We start from the raw sequence: 25,190 nt of genomic DNA, 5'->3' as shown, positions 1-25,190 counted from the left end.
GCGACTTCACTTTCCCCTTTCCCTTAGTTCCTTATGGGCTCTGCTACAACTAACTGTGACATCATCTTACAAATGTCAAGCCATCATGACAGAACATTTAATTATTAAGAATAACAGCCAATACTTAAAGAGCATCTGATGTTTTGGGCCCTGCGCTACGACAGTGGCCTGGCGGCCCCACTCAGAGCCCTGGGCACAAGGCACACGTGTGCAGGTGAGAAGCCACCCGGGTTCCACTACACGGCTCGTAGGTGGGGTGCCCACTTTCTGACTGGCACAGGTAATGGCTACCGTTGCCTAACCCTTTTCACAAGCGCGGGTCCTGCCTGTCTCACGCATGGGGAAGGAGTGTGGAATCGTGAGGAAACCGCAGCTCTACTCAGCTCACAGTGGGGCTCAGAGCCCAGGTGCTTGCCCAGCACCAGCGGCTCTGCCGAAACTTCCCCAAAGGTGGAGCTCGCTGGGCCGCGGGAAACCCGCAGGGCTAAGAGCTGGAACGGGCACAGCAGAACCAGCATCTTTAAGAAATTTTCCCAAACTGTTTTTTTCCTTCCAAGGTGATCAAGCTGCATTCTTAAAGCCCCGATGTCTCACTCGTGGTTCCCTATCTGGTTCACTGTCCGCACTAAGCACCATAAAGTGAAGTGAAGTGAACTCGCTCAGTCGTGTCCGACTCTTTCTAACCCCGTGGACTGTAGCCCACCAGGTCCTCTGTCCATGGGATTCTCCAGGCAAGAATACTGGAGTGGGTTGCCATTTCCTTCTCCAGGGGATCTTCCTAACCCAGGGATCAAACCCGGGTCTCCCGCATGGCAGGCAGATGCTTTATCCTCTGAGCCACCAGGGAACTCAGGCACCATAAAAACAGGTAACAATTTTAAACAAGTCCCTTTGTTTGTCTCAGAGGCTCTGATATTACAAGGCTCTGTCAACTAGTACAGGGGCTCCCCTATGAAGACAGGTGTCTTCCATCAGCTATAATTGATAAGTAAAGGCTATCTGGGAAGCAAGGTTTACAAAGTGGTGACGGGTGAGGACTCAGGAGCCAGCTGGCCCGGGGTTCAGACCCTATGTTCTGTGGGTCCTGGGTGGGTTACCCAGCTTCTCTGTGCTCCGTGGGTCCCGGGTGGGTTACGCAGCCTCTCTGTGCTTTAGCTTCCTCATCAGCAAAGCGGGAATACTAACAGTGCCTCCTCCCCAGGACTGTCGTAAGGATTAAATGAGCTGTTGTTGTTCAGCTGCTCAGTCGAATCTGACTCTTTGCAACTCCATGACTGCAGGCTTCCCTGTCCTTCACCATCTCCTGGAGTTTTCTCAAATTCACATCCACTAACTCGGTGATGCCGTCCAGCCATCTCATCCTCTGCCGCCCCTTCTCCGCCCACCCTCAATCTTTCCCAGCATCAGCGTCTTTTCCAAGAGTAAGCTGTTTGTATTAGGTGGCCAAATATTTTAAAAAACACACCTATAAAATGCTTAGAACAATACTTGCCAAAGGGAAGCACTACTTAAGTGCCTACTGCTATTACTGCTGTTGTTATTACCAATTTAAAGCAGTAAATCTCTCTGCAAGTTATGTACGTTAAACTGGTCTCATCTTAAAATGACATCTTAAGATACCTACTTATGCTATCTGGGTAATCTAGACAGAACCAAGTCGGCTTGAGTTTCTGAGGCCATGCCGCACTCCTGCACCTGAGACAAGAAGGCAGACAGTGTTCGAACGCTTAACTCGACACCCCGGTGTTGGGAAATTCCGAACCGCCCGACTGGAGTCACTGGGAAGGCAGAACCCTTGGAGCAGGCAGAGGGGAGGTGGCAGCGATACGGACCTGTGCTCACAGCCAGTGCTACACCTCGCTGGCGTGTCCCCAGGCCACGTCCTTACCTCCCTGTGCTTGGGCCCCTGAGCTCTGGAGCAGAGACGAGCATCTCCCCAGCTCCCAGGGCTGCTGACAGCAAGGACTCTGCATCCGCCTCCTGACTTCACCCCCTGACTTCGAGTCCTGATGAGATGCCACGGTGAGGACTAAAAAGAGCAAAGAAGTGGGTGGCTGCTAAGAAGTAGAGACAGAAGGGAGAGTGCAGGTGCGGCCAGGGAGGGCCAGGCCCGGCTCTGGCGGCTAACCCGTCACCTCACCCTCACGCCCACTGCTGAGCCGACACAGGGAGACTGCAGGCCTCAGGAGGCCTCGAGTCAGCACACTGGCTCCAGGGGCACCCTGCTCCTGATGCTCGGTGTCCGAGTCTGCAGGCAGGCTGTTCTTTTAAAACAACAGCTTTTCAAAGGAACAGCCATCGCAGCAGTCTCGTAGTAGAATACTGTACTTGTAGGAGCCGATACAGCTCTCTTCCTCAGACCCACAGCGACGTGTGGGTGCAGCTGCCTGCGTTCAGACGCCGAGGCCCTTTGCTGTCTCTGGTCCTCAGAGAAGAGCACAGCAGCTGTGTCTGCCCGGCTCCCGTGACCCTGCTTGTGAGAAGCGGGCTTCTTCACACGCCAGGAAGAGCACACACCAAAGTCACACCCATAGCGACTGGGCTGTCTGAAGTGCCTACCTGATTACACCTGAACTTGAAAAAAACTTTCCTAATTGAATTACAAAGAATTGGAAGTTAAGTAACTTCTCTTGAAAATGAGCTCCCAGCACTACTCCTTCAACACATATGGATCACTTAGTTTTGAAAATTTGTAATCCAACTTTATAATCCAAACTTTATAATCCACTTAGTTTTGAAACTTGTTTTAGAGTCAGCAATTTCTACTGACTTTATTAATTACATTCTTTGCAGTGCAACAAATAATTTTCACACTCAATCTTTTTGCTTCAGTGGTATCTGCAATAATGGATTTTACCTGAACAATATTCAAAAGCCAAAACAATTCTTTGTATTCATCATTCTTTCAGCCAGGAAATGACTTAGTGGTTTCTATCTAATTAAAAATATATATATACAAAAAAAAAAAAAACCCAAAACAAAACAGGACAGAAAATGGCAGCAAGCGTCACACACAGTAAAAGCAGGTACTGTTTTCTTAGATTTTTGTTTGTATGCATAGAAGTGTGTGTGTTACACTGTAAACTGGATTTCTTACTGTGGTCAGAAGTCTGAAAGTCACTGCCGGAGAGGCTTCTGTCAGTGAATGAACCAGATGCTAAGGGCATGTGCCTTCCAAAGACTCTGGATTAAGCTGCCCAGACCACAGTCAGGTATGTGGCTCAGTCCTTCAGTGGAAAAAATTAGAGAAATCGTATCTAAGTAAGTCAAATATATAACATAACATACATGATTTCAATCATTTTAGGTCGCAAGAAATTGACCTACCAAAAACTCCCCAACAAAAAGGGCAGAAAACATGCACTTCTTCCTCAACTTACCATTCCACCAGAGTAACTACTGCCCTTCGTAAGACTGAAATGAACGTAACCTGCACCCTTAAGTTTTAGCCATGAGGGTATTTAAGATAAAAAAACAAAAACACAAATATTTGAGTACTTGTAAACCAAAATATGAAATCACTTTTTGTAAAACTTTAATTTCTGAGAAAGTCACACTAAAAGTAATCTCATAGAAACAAACAAGACTGATAATTTGTAAACAAAACACTCTGTAAACAAAAATCATTTGCCAGTGCATCCAAACACTATTTTCAAAGTAACACCATACCAGTTTTTAAAAGTGTAAATAGTCAGTACCGCATACATCCTCATCGCAAGCACTGCCTTTATACACTAAATACACTGAACTGTGCTAACAACACAGAGAGCCACAGAGGAGCACGACGTAAGCCTGTGCTGTAAGCAAACACGGTGACCACTGAGGCCACAGGGGTCACCTGTGCCCCCAGCAGAGCCAGGCAGAAGCCACTGCCCCAGGTCAGGTGTGACAACCACCAGTGAGGTTTCGTTCTCATCTGCTGCCCGCCCCTCAGCGTGGCACAGAAGGTGCTAACGTGTGTGCACACAGAGTCTTCACATCAAGTCTCACATTTACAGCAGGTTCGTTTTCATAGAGAATGTACCTAATGCTAAATAAATTTTAAACCTAAGAAATACCTTGGAAAATCAGTGAAGATCATTACAAATGTTGTATGTGTAAAATGTGTAACCAACACATTTAAATACCACAGAACCAATACATTGGTTCCCAGAAGTGAGAAAACGTGAGAGGAGCCTTATTAAATCCGTCACTGACGTACCCCGCCCACTCAGGAGCAGGGCAGCTGGGCGTCTGACTGCAGCGCGGGGCCCTCCGGCCCGAGGCCTCCTGGGCGCCGCCCCCCGCCCAACGGCACTCCTGGCTGTGGGCCCAGCTCCACGTGCTGCCCCCCATCAACCCCAGCACAGGGCCACGCACCAGCCTCCAGCATGTGTCGGAGAGAAGCGCCTGAGATTAGAATGAGCGTTTCACTCAGGAACGGGACTGTGGATGTGACCGGGAATATACGGGGTATCTGTAGTCTCAAGTGGTTGTCATTACGTGCAGACCGAGGACGTAACAACCTGTATTTGTTCACACAGAACACATCCGAGGCCCAAGGTTTAAAACCATACCTCTATTCCACACAGCAGTGAAGAAGCACCCAATGAGAGCTTGAAAAATCCATTTTACATTTCACTCCGTACTGATCCAAACCTGGCTTACATCCTCTGATGGAAAGAAACTTTAAGATGAGCAAAGAGATGATACAGATGTTGAAAAGTTTAATACTTTACTCAAAAATTTTCAGACATCTTACAAATACCCAGAAGCTCTTCTGGATGTGTGCCCTGAAAGTGGTGTAAGTTAAAAGTAATATTCTTTTATTTAAAGGAACTTTTTTCTCTTCTCCCCTTGACCTGGTCTGCTCAAAGCAAGCAAGTTTCAGTAAAAATCAAAACCTCCAACTAATGCTTAAATAGGTATAATTACCAGTAAAATTGAAGAAAGCCATTTTTTATAAATTTTTCTCAGTACGTGGATCTTACGCTGAGAAATTCACCCACACTAGACTGCTTGTATGTACTGAGGGTCATTTAGAATCACAAAATGTTCTTTTGTTTTGAAACTAAGCTGCATTTTAACAAGAGAAACTCAGAAGGAAATGCAGAGATATAAATAAAGAAGTCTACACATGGAGCTGAGTTACTTTTCTTATAATTTTGGTTCTTAGTGGAAATTTTTTGTCAAATATATACAGCCTATTTTTCATAAATTTCTCTCCCCAGAACCTTTAAATTCAACAATCTGAGAAAACTATTCTTTTACTTGTGTCTGAACACAGACACTCTACGGCCACACACACAGTGCATGTGGGCACACGCACTTTAGGCCTCATGGTATGAACTGCGTGTGAGGGGCCCGCCTCCTGCTTCTGATGCACAGTTTCTGGTGCTCTAACCTAGCGAAGGTGACACAGAGTTACCACGGTATAGTTTTTACTCAGTGGACTTGAGGTCAAAAACCTGTCCCCACAATTATTTACAGTTTAATAACTGAATGAGCGTGAGGTCACGATGCACTGCAGAACAGTCCTGACACCACGAACGCTGGCTGACGCTGTGTGTTCTGGCTTTAAATGATCACCTTTGTAAGTCTGAGGCTTAACTTGGCATGTGCAGAAGTGACCGAAGGCGAAAGAAGGGCTTTCTACCACAGAGGATTTACGGTTCCATAATGGACACAGGATTACAGGGAATTACAAGATTCCTGAAAAAAATGTTTAAAAAAAAAACTGAGTGTACATATAGCCTATAAGGCAAAATCTAAGTTACAAGTGTATTCAACACTGGCAACTATGTTTTGAGAGGTAATATTGAATTATTTACACATAAACTGTCAGAAAATATGACGACGCAACATATCCTGCTATAGCTTATCACACTGGACAGCAGACGGATTCCTGTGCATTCTACCAAGGCTCAGGTTTAGAAGAGTTGTGTATTTTTCCCTTAACTCAAATTCCAGTCAATATTTGGTAACTTAAGTCAGAACTATGCTTTTGTTTTTTTCTTGAAGGAAGTAGAAAATGTCATTTGCAACCATGACAGTTTCAATGCAGCCACTGCAGTAACACCTATAAACTTCCATTTTTTTGCAGAAACTGCCCATCTGAGGACTAAGGAAGGATGCCTTTCATGTAGGTGTCTACACTTTGAATGGACTATATAATGAGATTTACATGAATCCTTAGAAAGCCCTAAAGTTGCCTTTTCTCACATCCTCATGGCTGCACAGCTGATGCAAGCAAGCATGTCCCCCAGAAGACGTGCTGCCTGGAGGAGCCTGCGCTTGGCTGGAAACTATAAGGTCCACCCAAAGGCAAACAAAGAGGAGACGACCTGCGACAGCCAAGCCCTCAAATTATGAAGACGGGGACACAGGCAGGCACAGGCCCGACACATGGACCGTGGTCAGCGGGATGGCCTGGCTGGCGGGAATGTCACGAGTGTGGGGTGCTCGCTCTCGACTGCAGAGTGGCGCTGGGGCCTCACAGTGCTTTCTGATGCCCGTTTGCAGAAGGCTTTGCTGTGTCTGAATCCCTTGGCGTATCTGATAAGTGCAGTTTATGAAGCCCTGCAGAAAAATGAAGAAAATGTAAGAACTAATGCACTGCTGAGAGGCTGGGCAGAACATGAGGTGCTCCTGAGGAGACTGCCGCGTGGCACACTCCCTGCAGCAAGAAAGGGCTCCATGCCCCACCGGCAGCGCCCAGGGCCTCCGCTGAAGACAGGTGCCTGGCGGGAAGCCAAGCCTCCCCTCGTGCAGGAGCTGTCCCCTCACCCAGCCTCCCACAGGGCAGGCTCAGCTTCCTCCGCTGAGGGCAGAGCCCCTGCCCTCCACACAGCCCCCGCCACGCCACGCCCTCCACCTCGGTCCCAGGAGCAACTTCTAATGAACCTGCGCCTGCAAGCTTATCCCCATCCTCAAGTGCCCTTCTTAGGGAATAACCTGAAACAAAGATGATCCCATTTTTGTTTTAAAATACACTCATACATACACACTCACAGGAAAATGCAGGGGAACACACACTAAGACATTAAGCATGTAAGGAAAAAGAAAAGCAACGGAGAGTGTTACCAAGAAGAAGGAAAGGACCAAGAGCAGCCTGAACACTGAGTCAACGCGCATCCTGCCTCGGGAGCTGCGCCCCTGCCCTCTACCACGCGGCGAGGGCTCACAGGGCACTGACACACTGGGCAGCACTGTGCCTGCGTGGGCACAAAAGCTGGTAGGAAGTTTCAAGTATTTAACTGGCACTAAAGCTCTGAGCACTTTAACAAAACGAAGCATAAAGATATTCAAGAACACATAAGCAGCACACCCGTGGAAAAGATTTCCAGGGAATGACTTTTATGAGGCTCAGATATTTGTAAAAATATACTTGGATGATTTTTCCCCCTAAAATTTCAAGTAGTTTTCTAGCTAACTTGATATACAATTTTATACCCCTCACAAGCCAACACAACATTCCAAATTTTAAAATTTCTATCACCTGCATATCTTCATGGAAAAAAAGTGAAATTGAGCCTGTCTATGATGGATGACTGGGAAGGAAAAAATAAGTCAGTCAAACACACACACACAGTTCCGGTTTCAGGAGTGGCTGAGCCGCTGAGTGACGAAAGGCGCCTACAGCTCCAGAGGGACACAGACACGGGGCAGTGTGCTAACACAGGCTGGCTGCAGGGGGCGGCAGGCAGGGTGCACGGCCACCAGGTGGTCAGCCCTCGGGGAGACTCAGCCCCTTCAGGGGCCATTATTCTGATGAGCTACTTCTCAAACCTGGGTGGGGCACAGGTTATCTATTTGGAAAAACTACAGTGTTTCTCTACTGTAGAAATCATCACCGGTTCCACCATCACGGCAGGTGAATTCCCAGTGGCTGCCCTGTGCCAGAGGCTCTATGAGAAAGACTGTGATTCTCAACCCACAGCAGGAGAGGGAAAAAGCCCTCCCGCGCCATCCCCAACACACAAAAGAAGAAAAAGAAAGGAGATGGTTAAGTTTTATATTTTCTGATCAAATTATATGATCCTCAGTGAAATCATATTAAGATTTCAGATCATTCACACATTATATACACTTAATGAGGATCTTTTTCTAGGTATCAAGTATTGCCTCCTTAGAGCGTTCCAAAGAGTAACAGAAAACCTTAGGAAAACTATGTTTATTAGATGTTCTACATAGCTCTTGATAACACCACTGCCTCTTATGGTCAAAGAGCCAATACAACATACACAAGCTTTACCTTAGGGTAAATTATATCTTACTACTTTATTTATTTATTTATTTGTCTGTGCCAGGTCTTAGCTGGGGCATGTGGGATCTAGTTCCCTGCCCAGGGATTGAGCCCAGGCCTCCTGCATTGGGAGCCCCTGGACCACCAAGGAAGTCCCCTACCTTACTATTGTAATAAAGACTTCTTTAGCAAGATGATATCCAAAACACCCGACTCAAATGCTAAATTTACTGCAAGTTGATGGCACCCCACTCCAGTACTCTTGCCTGGAAAATCCCATGGACGGAGGAGCCTGGTAGGCTGCAGTCCATGGGGTCACGAAGAGTCGGACACGACTAAGCGACTTCACTTTCACTTTTCACTTCATGCATTGGAGAAGGAAATGGCAACCCACTCCAGTGTTCTTGCCTGGAGAGTCCCAGGGACCGCGGAGCCTGGTGGGCTGCTGTCTCTGGGGTCACACAGAGTCGGACACGACTGAAGCGACTTAGTAGCAGCATTTACCACCATCTCATTTTAGTGAATGATAAGTAGGAATTTATCTGAGATTATGGGTAACTAATATTGCTGGTGCTACAACAAGCTAAATATGAAAATATAACTCTAAACATCTGGCTAAGAGGACTGTTTGATTCCCACTTTATCTTTAGATTTTAATCTGACCAGCATTATGGAACCTGGGCATTAAAATTCCCAAAGTGTCTGGGGCTTCAGCTGAAATGAGATGTAACTCTTCCTTTTCTGCCCAGTATTTCATCAGCCACTGTCTCCTAGGATAAATTCACAGTAAAACAGACATGAGTAGACAATCTGAAGTCCTTTTTTCTTCCCAGTGGCCATCCTTTCAAGCATCAGGATTGGAAAGCTTGGTGGTGTGTAAAGCTTTCTGTGGTCTGCCTGGCAGACATCCCTGTACATGCGAACAGGACCTTCAGGCACCACCGTTATACTGTGCTCTGCAACAGCTCAGAGCCACAGAGGCACGTGGACTATGAGCATTCACATGGTGTCAATTCAGGTAAATGAGCTAACGTCAGGACTTTCTAACCATAAATCACTACCTTTCCCCTCTTTTATAAAATTACACACCCTAAACCCAAGAAGGTTTAAAAGCAAGACAGTTTATATTGTCTTGGTATTCCCAAAATACAAAGCCTGAAATATGCTTATCACAAATGTTGAATTAAGCATGAAAAATACGGTCATGGGTGACATCTATACCTTTTATAGCTTAGCCAAATCTATGAGTTTTTAATACTGTCTCAATGCATATGACTCATGGAATACATAATAAATGCCCTCTCTCTTATTAATGCCAAACACTAATATTTTTATTCCAAATTATTATCTGACTTATGAAGAGAACTGTAATTGTGGGTCAGCCTGAAACTTACAAAATCCAATTCTCAAAAAAAATCTTAAACTAAAAAATAGTAAGAGGCATCATTACCAGAATATAAGCCTTGCACCTCACAGTTCATCACAACTGCTCTCATCATCATAATAAAAGAGCTACTGCTTGCTGAGCTCTCACGGGTGTCAGGACTTCCCTTAGGCCCTGACAAGAACTATTTTAGTTAATATTCACAACAGTTCTGAAGATGATATTATCACTGTTTTATAGATGAGAAAGATGAGGCTTAATGGAGTAATCTTATACAAGAACATAACCAATAAGCAGTGGTTCAGGAATGTGGCCTCGAAGGATTCACACGTCTGGAAAATGAATAGGTAAAGACTTAAAATTAGCTGAAAACCTAAAATTATTAAAGTGGAAAGAGAGAAAAAGTACCCATAAACCTCAGGATTACCTAGGGCCTTGAAAAGCTCTTCTCGCACAGCAGAGGTGAATTTTCTGACCAGACACAGCGTGGTCACGATAGCAAAGAGCAGATTGTAGGATAGCACAATATAGAAATTTCCCAGCCAGTTAAACCTTCCAAAGTCTCCAAGCAGGTCAAATCTAGTGATTCCTGTTAAAACAAATAAAATAGCCCTTAATGAATTAGGTACAATCTATTTATATAAATATATATCTACCAAGATAAAGTACAAATCAGATCAAATTCCATGGCCTTCCTCATTTCTGTTAGTGGGAATCCTCGGTTACCACAGACAGTCATGGTCCTGCGGCCAACCGCAGTCAGCCTAAGCAACTGTCCACGTGTCAGTCTCTGGCAGTGGTGAGCAGCGAAGCTGAAACGGGTCACTCGCTCAGCATTCTCCTGCATCCACAAGAAACCCGCTGTGCTGCTCCTGTGTGGAGAGTGGGTGCAGCCACTCCCCAAAACAGGAAATGAGGCTGTGATGGGAGAGACACTGACAAACTCTCTCCCGCCCCAACGCTTGTCCCACCTCCCTACAGGGCCCTGCTCACATGCCAGCTCCTCCAAGAGGCCACCTGTCTCCTCTACCCTCAACAGCTGACCTGCCGAGGCCCTCCACCCTGACAGTGTTTCTTCAAGGCACACACTATCTGAAATGCTTCTTTTCCTTTGTGGTTCATTTACTGCCTACTTCCCGCGGAATTATAAGAACAGAGACTCTGTTGTTTTTAGCCCTATGATCCCAGAACCCAGAGCAATGCCTTGCACATACTTAAAACTTACTACTTAACAAATAAACAAATAGAGTGGTTCCTCTCCAGGGGGAAGAAAACACACATCACATATGTGAACTGGAGGCTACAGTCCTGTGGGATGAATGGCCAAGGCTGAGATGCAGTGTGAGTGCTGTGTGCGCTAGAAACACACTGCAGTTGTGTTCTATATGCATCACCACTTAAATCCACCTGGAACATGTAAAAAACAAGTCTTATTTTTTTAAAAGTCTGAATAGTCATTGTATTCAACAAGTACATGCCCTCGGCTCAATACTTCTTGGAAAGAGTCTGCATATGGAAGGATTTTTCTGACTACTGACAGGTAAATAAATAAAGTAAAACAGCATTCAAATGGTCAGTCAAGTGAGAGGTGACGGGACTACTGATGTTCTTTAAGGAAGAAGCTGGAGAGCTCACCATGGCCATATCAAGTTTAACCACTAAGGCCCTGTATATCCAAAATCACGCACCTCTCATTTTATGGGTGGCCTACGAATTTCAAGAACAGCTTTGACTAAACTCAACGTCACCTCATCAGCTAACTTTCAAACTTAACTCTCATCCCCACTCAACGCAATCCCATCACCTCTTATCTGGACAGACTCTATGAAAGTAGCTCATGGAGATGACAGAAAAAGAGCAGGTATCAAAAAGCAGGTCTCGTGTAACCACACGTATCCAGGGCCAATGTATCTGAATCTGAGAGACAATAATCTACCAAAGTAGTTTAAGGAAATACAAGATTAACGGAAACGTACAATAACGTGCTTTTTCAAAGAAGGTAGAAGGGACCCGGACCCTAGCAGCACATATAGCGTAGGTCACACCATGAGGTCATGGCACCGACTCGGCGGCAGTTTCTCTGAGTGAAGACTTACTAAGACTTTGTTAAAAGGAACATGTGTCTAATTATATATATTATTTTTCAAATGAAGTACTACTTAATTTAACCTAGGAAGTTAACTGTAAACAAGATGCAGTCCTCCCAAAACACACTTCAGTGGGCTCATGGCCTGGGGACCCCAGACAAGCATCTTTGGTCCTTAGAGCCCAAGCCTCCTGAGCATGTGGTGAGGCACACACGCACGCACACGCACCACTGTGGCATCAGGAAGCTCCTTTGAAGAGGAGCTGACGAGTCACAGGGTAACCCTGCCCAGATGCTCTATGCAAGTCTGATCTGGTCTCAAAAATTTTTGATCATACACTACCATTAGCAAAAATAAAATTAGAGTATATATACCTATTACATGTGTATTTTATTTGAAAACTATATACATACTACTCACTGACCTATATATTATTTTATACACAAAAGAAAGACTTAAAAAACTATAGCAATAAAAATAAATACAAGTTCTGATAGCTTCTCCACAGAGCCCAATGACTTACTTTGTGAATTTATGGGGAAACCAACTCTACTTTGGAAACCTCTGCTACATGCTAACTAGTAATTCAGAGTCACCCAGAAGTTGCTGTGTGTCACGCACCCCATGAGAGGGAAGCCAGGGGCAGTAGGTGAGAATTCACACAGTGAGACTGGAAGGTACGTTATGAACAATGGAAAGGTGCTTTCACTAGAACTTCTCAGTGGGCTCACCCTGGTGTCTGGAGAGGCAGGTCAAGACCCAGTGGGAAACATGAGGAGAAGAGCAACCCCTGTTGTTAGAGGCTCTGGCCACAGACACCTCAGGTTGGCCTCAGACAGAAACCCAGAAGCCTGGTGCTACTGTGGACGCACTGAGGCTTCAGACAAAACATCAGAGATTATAGGAGTGAGCTCCGGAAGACTGCTGTTCAGAATTTAACATTTTAGAAATATAATATCAGCTAAGTACTACAAAGCTCTTCAATTCTGAAAATCTTCTAATAGACAAAAAGAAGTCTTAAATAAACACTTTTCTAAAATGTCTAAGAGGATTTTGTCACAGTAATAATTGTAAATTGTACTTATTTCTTTTCCAGCTTATCACTGCGTAAGTTTAACACGTACAGCATGTTTTAACTCATATATACCATGAAATGATTATTAAGATCAGATCAGTGAACATTCATCACCTCAAACAGATACAAAATTTTAAGTTTCAAAATTTTTTTCCATGTGATGAAAACTCTTAGGATTCACTCCCTTAACAACTTTCCTATATAACACACAGCAAATAATTGTATTTGTCATGTTGCACATCATGTCCCTACGATTCATCTCATAACTGGACATTTGTACCTGTTGATGACCTTCATCCAATTCCCCCTCCTCTACCTCCTGCCTCTGGTAACCACAAATCCAATTTTTTTTCCTAAGAGTTTGCTTTTGAAGTATAATTAGCCTAAAACACTATCCAAGTTCCTATGACGTGACACTGTGATTTGTTATTTCTATACATTTCAGAATGATCACCATCTAGTTTTTGACTATATTCTCCACACTGTACATTTGAGATCCTGTGAATTTTGCAGACCTCATCTCCTGCACCTGTTTTTCTCCCCCACTCACCACCCAGCCCTGGAAACCACCTGTCTACTCTCTGTGTCTGTGACTCTGATTCTGTTTTGCTGCTCATTTTTGTCTTCTACAGTTCATATGTGAGTGAAGTCACACAGTATGTCATTCTCTATCTGGCCTGTTTTATCAAGCAGGATGCCCTCGAGGTCTAGCCATGTTGCCACAAATGGCAATATGTGAGTCTTTCACGCCTGAGTCATATTCCTGTGTGTGTGTGTGTGTGTGTGTGTGTGTGTACGTACCACGTCTCTATCCATTCATCTGTTCATGGGTACTGAGGCTGCTTCCGAATCTCGGCTACTGTAAATAACGCCGCAATCAACACAGGGGTACATATTTACTTTCTAATTAGGGATTTCATTTTCTTCAGAAACCTACCCAGGAGTAAGACTGTTGGATCATATGGTAGCTCTATTTTTAGTTTTTTAGGGAACTTCCATACTGGTCTCCACAATGGCTGCACCAATCAACATTCCCATCAACAGAGCAGGAGGGTTCCTTTCTCTCCACACCCTCTCCAGCATTTATATATAGACTGTTTGATGATGGCCATTCTGGCCAGTGTGAGGTGATGCCTCAGTGTAATTCTGATGTGCATTTCTCTAATAATTAATGATGCTGAGCATCTTTTTATGTGTCTTTTGGCCATCTGTATGTCTTCTTTGCAGAAATGTCTATTTAAATCTGCCCGTTTTTGGACTGGGATGTTTGGTTTCTTGGCATTGATCCTTTGCAATATTTTGGATATTAACTCCTTACTGGATGTATCATTTGCAAATATCTTTTCCATCCAGTGGGCAGCCTTTCATTTTGCTGAGTTCCCTTCACTGTGCAAAAGCCTTTTAGTTTGCTGTGGTCCCATGTGCTTATTTTTGCTTTTGCTCCCCTTGCCTGAGGAAACAGATCTCCCCAAAATACTGCTAAGACCAATGTCAGAGGGAATACTGCCTATGCTTTCCTCTAGAAGTTTTATGACTTCAGGTCTAACATTTACATCTCTAACCTGTGTTGTATTTATTTTTGTGCATGATGTGAGAACATGGTTCAGTCTCCTCTGCATGTAGCTGCCCAGTTTTTCACGTCATTTACTGAAGAGGCTTTCTTTTCCTCATTGTATATTCTTGCCTCCTCTGTCACAGATTAATTGACCATAGGTGGATGGATTCGTTTCTGGGCTTTCTATTCTGCTCCATGGACACATATGTCTATTTTTGTGCCAGTACCATGCTGTTTTGATGGATGTAGTATTGTGGTATAGTTTAAAATCAGGGCACACTGACCTCCAGTTTTAATCTTCTTTCTCAAAGCTGTTTTGGTACTTCAGTATCTTTTATATAGTTCCACACGAAGTTTAGAATTATTTGTTCTACTTCGGTGAAAAATGTCATTGGTATTTTGATTGTACTGAATCTGTAGATTATCTTAGGTAGTATGGTCATTTTAACAGTGTTAATTCTTCCAATCCATGAACATTGTATTTCCCTTCATCTGTTTTTGTTGCTTTCAATTTCTTTCATCAATGTCATAGTTTTCTGAGCATGGATCTTTAATCTCCTTATTTAGATATACTCTTAGGTATTTTGCTCTTTTTGATACAATGGTAAATGGGATTCTTTTTTAAATTAATTTTTCTGATAGTTTGTTTTTAGTGTGGAGATATGCAACAGATTTCTGTCTACTGATCTTTATATATTAATATTACATCCTGGAACTTTATGGAGTTCATTGATAAGCTCTAGTGGTTTTTTGGCAGTGTCTGTAGGATTCTATTAGTATATGTCACCTGAAAACAGTGATAGTTTTACTTTTTCTCTAATTTAGGTTCCTTTTAGTTATTTTTTCTTGTCTCACTGCTGTGACTAGGTTTTCACCTAGTGTGTTGAATAAAAGTGGCAGGAGTGGGCATCCTTATCTTGTTCCTGATCTTTAATGAAGTGCTTTCAACTCTTCAGCACTGAGTTTGATGTCAGTTGTGGGTTTATCATATATTGCCTTTATTATGTCGAGGTATGTTCCCTCTACCCAATTTGTGCAGAGTTTTTATCATAAATGGATGCTGAATTTTGACAAAAGAGTTTTCTGTATCTACTGAGATAAGCAATATTTGCATACTTTAAGTTTCTTAATTTGATATATCACACTGATTTGCAGATATTTAACCATCCTTGCTTGCATCCCTGGAATAAATCCCACTTGATCATAGTGTGCGATCCTTTTAATGTACTGTTGAATTCACTTTGCTAAGATTTTGTTGAGGATTTTTGCACACGCTGACTCAAGTGATATTGGACAATAATTTTTTTGTGTGTGGTATCTTTGTCTGATTTTAATACCAGGGATGCCAGGGTGACAGTGTGCCTTCCTAAGCAATTGTTTGGAGTTGTTTGAAAAGGATAGGTGTTAACTCTTCTCCAAATGTTTGTTAGAATTCACCTGTGAAGCCGTCTGGTCCTGGACTTGTGTTTGTTGGAGTTTTCATTTCTAATTCTATTTCATTACTAGTAACTACCTATTCATATTTTCTATATCTTCCTGGTTCAGTCTTGGGAGACTGTACACTCCTAGGAATTTGTCCACTTCTTTTAGGCTGTCCATTTTATTGGGGCATACAGTTCTTCTTAGTAATCTCTTATGATCCTTTGTAGTTCTGTGGCGTAGGCTGTAATGTCTTCTTTATAATTTCTGCTATTTGGGCCCTCACATTTTTTCCGTAATCAGTCTGAGTAAAGGTTTATCAATTTTGTTTCTTTTCAAACACCAGCTCTCAATTTCATCGATTTCTATTTTCTTAAGTTTCATTTATCTTTGCTCTGATTTTTCATGACTCTCTCCTTCTACTAATGTTGTGTTTTGTTTGTTCTCCTTTCTCTGTAAGATTCTTTATTTGAAATTCTTCTTGTTTCCTGAGGTAGGCCTGTATCACTATAAATGTCCCTCTTAGAATTGCTTTTCCTGAACCCCACAGATTTTGGCTCACTGTTTTCATTTGTCTATAGGTATTTTAAAATTTCTCCTTTGATTTCATCAGTGACCCATTGGTTGCTTACGAACATGTTGCTTAGCCTCCATATGTTTGTGCTCTGGGAAGTTTTTTGTTTGTTTTTTAATATACTTTTATTTTCTCTGCAAAGGTGATTCAGAGAATTTATCTTTTGGCTACACCACACAGCATGTGGGGTCTCAAGCAGGGATCAAAACCACGCCCCCTGCAGTGGAAGCATGGATTCTTAGCCACTGGACAAACCAGGGAAGCCTCAGGAATTTTTTAAAGATTGTAGCTGCTCTTTAGTTTCAAAGCATTGCTGTTAGAAAAGATGCTTAATATGATTTCAATTTTCATAAATTTACCAAGACTTGTTTTGAGGCTTAGCATGTGATCTATTCTGGAGACTGTTCCTTGGGCACTTGAAAAGAATGTGTATTCTGCTTTTGGATGGAATAGCCTATATAAGTATATATAAATAAATATACACACACACACACACACACACACACACACACATATACAGGAGGGAGGCCTGGCATGCTACAGTTCATGGGGTCGCAAAGAGATGGACACAACTGGGTGACTGAACTATAAAGTCCATTTGGACTAGTGTACTTTTTTATTGATAATACCAACACTTAAGAAAAAACAGCAATACTTAAAAGTTTTAACAACTTATTGACCAGAGATGTATTAATATGTCTTTTGTTACCCAAATATTGATCGAAGTGTTTCACTATTCACTTACATAACAAATAGTCAGCCACAGGCACAAATTTCTGCAAAAATCCCCTGGGTGAATGACATGTTAATAAAGACTTGTACAAATGTAAAACACTTCAAAATCTCTATTTCTGAAAGACATAAAAGGGTACTAAGGCAGCAAATTTTAAAATACTATTAACCATAAGATAATTTTAATTATTTAATGTTATTTAACTGTCCTTGACATGGAACAACAGACTGGTTCAAAACTGGGACAGGAGCACGTCAAAGCTATATATTGTCACCTTGCTTATTTAACTTATATGCAGAGTACATCATGTGAAATGCCAGGGTGGATGAAGCACAAGCTGGAATCAAGACTGCCAGCAGAAATATCAATAACTTCAGATATGCAGATGACACCACCCTTATGGCAGAAAGCGAAGAGGAACTAAAGAGCCTCTTGATGAAGGTGAAAGAGGAGAATGAAAAAGTTGGCTTAACACTCAACATTCAAAAAATGAAGATCATGGCATCTGGTCCCATCACTTCATGGCAAGTAGATGGGGAAACAATGGAAACAGTGACAGACTTTGTTTTCTTGGGCTCCAAAATCACTGCAGATGGTGACTGCAGCCATGAAATTAAAAGATGCTTCCTCACTGGAAGCATATTAGAGCAGAGACATTACTTTGCCAACAAAGATCTGTCTATTAAAGCTATGGTTTTTCTAGCAGTCATGTATGGATGTGAGAGTTGGACTATAAAGAAGGCTGAGCACCAAAGAATTGATGCTTTTGAATTGTGCTGGAGAAGACTCTTGAGAGTACCCTGGACTGCAAGAAGATCAAACCAGTCAATCCTAAAGGAAATCAATCCTAAATATTCATTGGAAGGACTGTCACTGAAGCTGAAGCTCCAATACTTCAGCTACCTGATGTGAAGGGTCGACTCATTGGAAAAGACCCTGTTGCTGGGAAAACTGAGGGCAGGAGAAGAAGGGGACAACAGAGGATCAGATGGTGGGTTAGCATCACCGACTCAATGGACATGAGTTTGAGCAAGCTCTGGTAGAGGGTGAAGGACAGGGAAGCCTGGCATGCTGCAGTCCATGGGGTTACAGAGACAGACACAAATGAGCGACTGAACAACAATAACTACAACTCTCTTAGTCAAACACTGAAAAGTTTATTTCCATTCAGAAGTTCATTTCTTTAAAAGATATACCAGGTAAGAAGCTCAGTTAGTAAGCAGCAGCTAAGCATATGGTAACATTATCTGAATTATCTGTCAATAAAATACTCTTCACAATAAACCACGAAATCAGCTCCCTGCACTAGGATTAAACTGAAAATGTCTTATGCATAGTTCCTTGAATAAAGATCTTTTCTTTATCCATACCTATAAAAGAACTAAGGACAAAACCTCACTTCAAGACAGAGCTGATTACTCCACCTGCAGTATGAGTCAAGAGAATTTACGTTTGTTAGCCCACCTGAGTCAACTTTGACTTTTAGCAAGCATATTCATGTTCCTTAACTAGCAAGAAGTTGTGAGAGAATATATAAAGCTTGACACACTAAAAGGACCATTAAAGTAACTTTCTCAATAAATCATGTTTGCTGGCATATCATACAAATGACTGCCATGAATATCCATGGCTTTAATGAAAGACTGCCAAAAAGAGCACATACATTTTGCTATAGAAAGCAAATTTATAAATTGAATGTTCTCTGATAAAATATTGGGATTAACACATTTTCCCCCTCTCTGGATTCCCATAATAGTTAGTATAAATTATTATCTTGACTAGATTTTTAAATTCCCTTCTCTAAAACCAGGCTTTTGATATAAAATTTACCTACACAGTATCAAAAATTAAATGTGACTTAAAGAATATAAAATAATAAAATCCATAATTAATCATGAACATCATTAATTTCAGGACTAATGTAAATAAGCTCACTGTAAATTGTTTTATTTATTCACACACACACAAAAATTCTAAAACTAACAAGAGGTCCCACTTTTTAGGGGTAATGGAAGACAATGTTGTTAAAGGAAAGACTTTAAATCTGACCAGTCTTACTCTGCAAACAAGTTTTCATTATAGTACATCAATCAGAAATATGTTCATCGACTTCGGAGTCCAGCCAAAGCTAAATAAAGGAGACAGTCTCTCACACTTTCATTAATCAAAAAACTGGACAAAATATGCAAACTTGTGGTATTCAAGACCCTGGACATATAGCAATGAAGGTCAATGATGCTAAGAGATGAGAAACAAGCAACGTGGTCCTCTGAATGCCATCAGTTCAGTTCAGTCGCTCAGTCGTGTCCAACTCTTTGCAACCCCATGAATTGCTGTCTGCCATAGCTCCTACCTAAAGAGGGCTTCCTGAATGCAGAGTGGAAAGGAAGAGGGACAGAATCCAGCCGCCTCACCGAGGTAAAGAGGCGCGCTGGAGCTTGGGACAGCACAGTGGCTGGACAGCTGCACAGGGTGGGAACCTGGGAGGGAGACAGAGGACCTCTCTTGAGTATTCAGCTAGGAACTGACGAACACACTGACTGACGAACACACTGGCTTGTGGAAAAACAACCAACTCAGAAATGACACAGATGACAAAATGACTAGCAAGGACATTAAAACAATTATAACCATATTTCTTACACTTTAGAAGTTAGAAGATTGAACCTGGTAAAAAGAGACATAAAAGACATAAAACAGACCTAAATTAACCTTCTTCAGAGAAAAATTACAATGCAAGATATGACTAATACACTAGATGGAATTAATGACAGATTAGACACTGCAAAAGAAAAGATTAGTAGACTTTTAAGACATTATTAACAGACACTATTCAAAATGAAACAGAAAGGAAAACAAATGAAACCAAAAAAATGAACACGGCATCAACGACTAAAAAAGAGAATGATTATCTCAACAGAGGAAGAAAAAGCATTTAACAAAATCCAACATCCAATCCTGATTAAAACAACTCCAGCTAAGCAGGACAAGAAGGGAACTTCTTCAACCGGTAAAAGGCGTCTACCAAAACAAAGTAACAAAAACTACAGCTAATAACAGTTAGTGGTAAAAACCAGAATGCTTTCCCACTACAGTGAGGAACAAGCCAAGAACACCTGCCCTCACCGCTTCTATTCAACACTGCACTGTAGTCTCTGCTCAATGCGATAGACAAGAAAAGCAGGTAAAGGCATCTGTACTGGAAAGGAGGAAGGAAAACTGTCTTTATTCACAGAATCATAAACATCAAAGTAAAAAATTCAATGAAACCTATAAAACAGATTTAATAGAACTAATAAATGAACTGAGCAATGCTGAAAAAAATCAATATAAAGAAATCAATTGCATTTCTATGTACTACAAATGAACTATTGGAAACTAAATTTTTTAAAAACACCATTCACAAAAACATCAAATGTGCAAGATGTAAACAAAAAGCTACAAAAACTGGTGAGACAAATCAAAGAACTAAGTAAGTACAGAGTGTTCAGGGACTGAAAGACTCAATACTGTAGAGGTGTTAATCCTCTCCAGTTTGTTCTACAGACTAAACACAATCCAAATCCAAATCCTAGCAGACATTTATTTGAAAAATGACAAGCTATTTTTAAAATTTATATAGGAATGCAAAAGGCCTTTGAATAACTAAAACCATTCTGAAAAAAAGAACAAAGCTGAAGGTCTCACAGTACCTGGTTTCAAGTCTCATCATCAGTTCCACTTCAGTCACTCAGTCGTGTCTGACTCTGCGACCCCATAGACTGCAGCACGTAAGTGGTAAGTGGTCTGGTATTCCCATCTCTTTAAGAATTTTCCACAGTTTGTTGTGATCTACACAGTCAAAGGCTTTGGCATAATCAATAAGGCAGAAGTAGATGTTTTTCTGGAACTCTCTTGCGTTTTCGATGATCCAATGGATGTTGGCAATTTGATCTCTGGTTCCACTGCCTTTTCTAAATCCAGCTTGAACATCTGGAAGTTCATGGTTCATGTACTGTTGAAGCCTGGCTTGGAGAATTTTGAGCATTACTTTGCTAGCATGTGACATGAATGCAATTGTCTGGCAGTTTGAACATTCCTTTTGGCATTGCCTTTCTTTGGGATCGGAATGAAAACTGACCTTTTCCAGTCCTGTGGCCACTGCTGAGTTTTCCAAATTTGCTGGCATATTGGGTGCAACACTTTCACAGCATCATCTTTTAGGACTTGAAATAGCTCAACTGGCATTCCATCACCTCCACTAGCTTTGTTCAGAGTGATGCTTCGTAAGGCCCACTTGACTTTGGACTCCAGGATGTCTGGTTCTAGGTGAGTGATCACACCATCACGGTTATCTGGGTCATGAAGATCTTTTTTGTACAGTTCTTCTGTGTATTTTTGCCACCTCTTCTTAATATCTTCTGTTTCTGCTAGGTCCATACCATTTCTGTCCTTTATGGAGCTCATCTTTGCATGAAATGTTCCCTTGGTATCTCTAATTTTCTTGAAGAGATCTCTAGTCTTTCCCATTCAATTGTTTTCCTCTAGTTCTTTGCAGTGATCACTGAGGACAGCTTTCTTATCTCTCCTTGCTATCCTTTGGAACTCTGCATTCAAATGGGGTCTGCATTCAAATGCATTCTCCTTTGTCTTTTGCTTCTCTTCTTTTCTCAGCTATTTGTAAGGCATCCTCAGACAACCATTTTGCCTTTTTGCATTTCTTTTTCTTGGGGATGGTCTTGATCACTGCCTCCTGTACGATGTCATGAACCTCCGTCCACAGTTCTTCAGGCACTCTGTCTATCAGATCTAATCCCTTGAATCTATCTGTCACTTCCACTGTATAATCATAAGGGATGTGACTTAGGTCATACCTGAATGATCTAGTGGTTTTCCCTACTTTCTTCAATTTAAGTCTGAATTTTACAATAAGGAGTTCATGATCTGAGTCATGCTCCTGGTCTTCTCCTGATCTGTATAGAGCTTCTCCATCTTTGGCTGCAAAAAATATAATCAATCTGATTTTGGTGTTGGCCATCTGGTGATGTCCATGTGTAGAGTCATCCCTTGTGTTGTTGGAAGAGGGTGTTTGCCATGAGCAGTGCGTTCTCTTGGCAAAACTCAATTAACCTTTGCCCTGCTTCATTCCGTATTCCAAGGCCAAATTTGCCTGTTATTCCAGGTGTTTCCTGACTTCCTACTTTTGCATTCCAGTCCCCTATAATGAAAAGGACATCTTTTTTGGGTGTTACTTCTAGAAGGTCTTGTAGGTCTTCATAGAACCATTCAACTTCAGCTTCTTCAGCATTACTGGTTGGGGCATAGACTTGGATTACTGTGATATTGAATGGTTTGCCTTGGAAATGAACAGAGATCATTCTGCCGTTTTTGAGATTGCATCCAAGTACTGCATTTCAGACTCTCTTGTTGACCATGATAGCTACTCCATTTCTTCTAAGGGATTCTTGCCCACAGTAGTAGATATAATGGTCATCTGAGTTATATTCGCCCATTCCAGTCCATTTGAGTTCACTGATTCCTAAAATATTGATGTTCACTCTTGCCTTCTCCTGTTTGAGCACTTCCAATTTACCTTGACTCATGGACCTGACATTCCAGGTTCCTGTGCAATATTGCTCTTTACAGCATGGACTTCACTCCCATCACCGTCATGTCCACAGCTGGGTGTTGTTTTTGCTCTGGCTCTGCCTCTTCATTCTTTCTGAGGTTATTTCTCCTCTCTTCTCCAACAGCGCACCTACCGACCTGGGCAGTTCATCTTTCAGTGCCATATCTTTTTGTCTCATCATCAGCCCACATTAACCCAGATGGTGTAGTACTAGTGTAAAGACAAGGACATCAATAGGACACAACTGAGTTCAGAAAGAGACCCACACTCATACATAGATGGACAACTGGTTCCCAACGAAGTTTCAAAAGCAACTGAGTGGAAGAGAATTCTCAAGCTTCAGTAATTGGTTACCATATGCCAAGAAATAAACTTTAATTCATACCTTATACTATATACAGAAATTAACTCAAAATAGGTCACAGACCTAAGTATAAAGCTTCTAGAAGAAAACACAAGAGATAATCTTTGTGACCTTGGTTAGAGGAAGACTTAGTATATATGACACCAAAAGCACAATCCATAAAAGAAAATTTGGTAAATCTGATTTCATCCAATTAAGAACATCTGTACTTTCTAAAATATTGGTAAAAGAATAAAAAGACAAGCTACTGAATGGGGGAAATATTTTCAAATCACATATCTTGATAAAGAACCTTTATCCAGAATATGTAAATAGCACAAAAAACTCAACAATATGAAAATCAACCTAATTTTTAAAACGAGCCAAAGATCTGAATAAATATTTCATCAAAGAAAATATACAGATGACAAATGAGCACATTAGTCATCTGGGAAATTCAAGTTAAGTTCACTACACACCTATTAGAAGGGCTGACCTTAAACTGAGTGACTATACCAAGTATTGGTAAAGATGTAGAAGAAGTTTTCATGCAGAGTTTTCATGCACTTGTGATGCAGACATAAAAATGGCATGAGCACTTTGAAACAGTTTGGCCATTCCTTTAAAACTGAAGTATACGCCCAGGCATTCCATTTCTATTAACAGTTACTACCCAAGAGAAATGAAAGTCTAAATTCATATAATCAGAGACTTAGATGTGAATGTCCATGGCAGCTTCATTTATAATAGTAGCTAGAAGCTGTAATGGAGAAGGAAATGGCAACCCACTCCAGCGTTCTTGCCTGGAGAATCCCACGGACGGAGAAGCCTGGTAGGCTGCAGTCCATGGGGTTGCACAAGTCGGACACGACTGAAGCGACTTGGCAGAAGCTGTAAACAACTCAAATGTCCTTCAGTGGGTGAGCAGAAAAACAAATTGTGATATATACACACAATGCAATACTAGAAAAGAGACTATTGACACATATAGCATGGGTTGGTCTTAAACACAATGAGTTAAAGAAACAAAAATAGTTCATAGTGACTTTACTTACAAAAAATTCTAGGAAATATGAACTACTTTTATTGTCACAGAAAGGTCAGTGGTTGCCTGGGGACACTGGGGTTGGGGAGGTGGGGGACGGTATGAGGAGGAGCTACCCAGGGCCAGAAGGGAGCATCTGCGGGCGACAGACTTGCTCGCTGTCTTGACTGCAGTGACAGATTCACAGTCACACACGTTAAGGCAAAACTTATCAAATTACACACTTAAAATGAGTACAGTTTACAATATGTCATTTTCATTTATTTCAATAAAGCTGTTAAAATGTATTTAACAGGCTTCACACTATATACTCCATACCATGCATGGATATACTAGTGTATGGCTGTGCCAAATAGATTTAATTAGAAATTCTTTATTTCTGTACTTGCTGTTGTGGTATGAGTCACATTTTACAGTATTTTTGAGTTCCTATCATATTCCTAACCCTACACAGTACTGTAAGAGTTACAAGTAGGTATGTATGCCATTTATTCCCTTCATGGATGTCTCTGTACAGTTAAGTAAAATGGAAAACTGAAAAGCACATGAGTTCCTTGTTGCACACACATGACCTAAATGCTACATGCAGACACTGGGTATACCTGACCACGGCTTTCCTTAAGGAGACCACAGTTTTGTGGAGCAAAACGTGAGCAGTCAGAATACAGTGTGATGAGCGACACGGCAGATATGCAGAGGACTGAGAGAAGTATCCAGAGAAGACGATGGCACCCCACTCCGGTACTCTTGCCTGGAAAATCCCATGGACGGAGGAGCCTGGTAGGCTGCAGTCCATGGGGTCGCTAGGAGTCGGACACGACTGAGCGACTTCACTTTCACTTTTCACTTTCATGCACTGGAGAAGGAAATGGCAACCCACTCCAGTGTTCTTGCCTGGAGAATCCCAGGGACGGGGGAGCCTGGTGGGCTGCCGTCTCTGGGGTCGCACAGAGTCGGACACGACTGAAGCAACTTAGCAGCAGCAGCAGCAGAGAGAAGTATTATGGGAGTATGCAGGAGGGAGCTTAAAGGGGGAGAAATTCAAGGAAAACTTTATCTGTGGAGTTAATGGCTGAGATGACTCTCAAATGACATGTTAGGTTATGCCAGGGAATAGGTGGTGATGAAATTATTCACCACAGA

General features: G+C 42.0%; 1 protein-coding gene across 8 annotated transcripts in view; it reads right to left on the bottom strand.

Annotated features, from left to right (window-relative positions):
* Positions 1-3,513: 3,513 nt before the first annotated feature.
* LMBR1 (limb development membrane protein 1) overlaps positions 3,514-25,190 on the bottom strand; it is a 131,629-nt gene continuing 109,952 nt past the window's right edge. For 6 of the 8 annotated variants that reach the window (XM_086394694.1, XM_086394695.1, XM_086394700.1 and 3 more), the window contains 2 exons: positions 10,036-10,197; positions 3,514-6,558 (listed from right to left, as the gene is read on the bottom strand). In XM_086394694.1, coding sequence (XP_086250820.1) covers positions 6,473-6,558; positions 10,036-10,197 — 248 coding nt within the window. In that variant the 3' untranslated portion in view covers positions 3,514-6,472. The remainder of the gene's footprint in view (positions 6,559-10,035; positions 10,198-25,190) is intronic. The other 2 variants (XM_086394696.1, XM_086394698.1) reach the window with 1 other exon arrangement.

The sequence above is a fragment of the Bos grunniens genome, chromosome 4 (genome assembly GCF_055505025.1).
Source record: "Bos grunniens cultivar Pamir isolate PY7600 chromosome 4, Bosgru_T2T1.0, whole genome shotgun sequence".
Classification (NCBI taxonomy): domain Eukaryota; kingdom Metazoa; phylum Chordata; class Mammalia; order Artiodactyla; family Bovidae; genus Bos; species Bos grunniens.
Note: the sequence above shows the minus strand (reverse complement) of the source record. Positions and strands in the feature narration are given on the sequence as shown.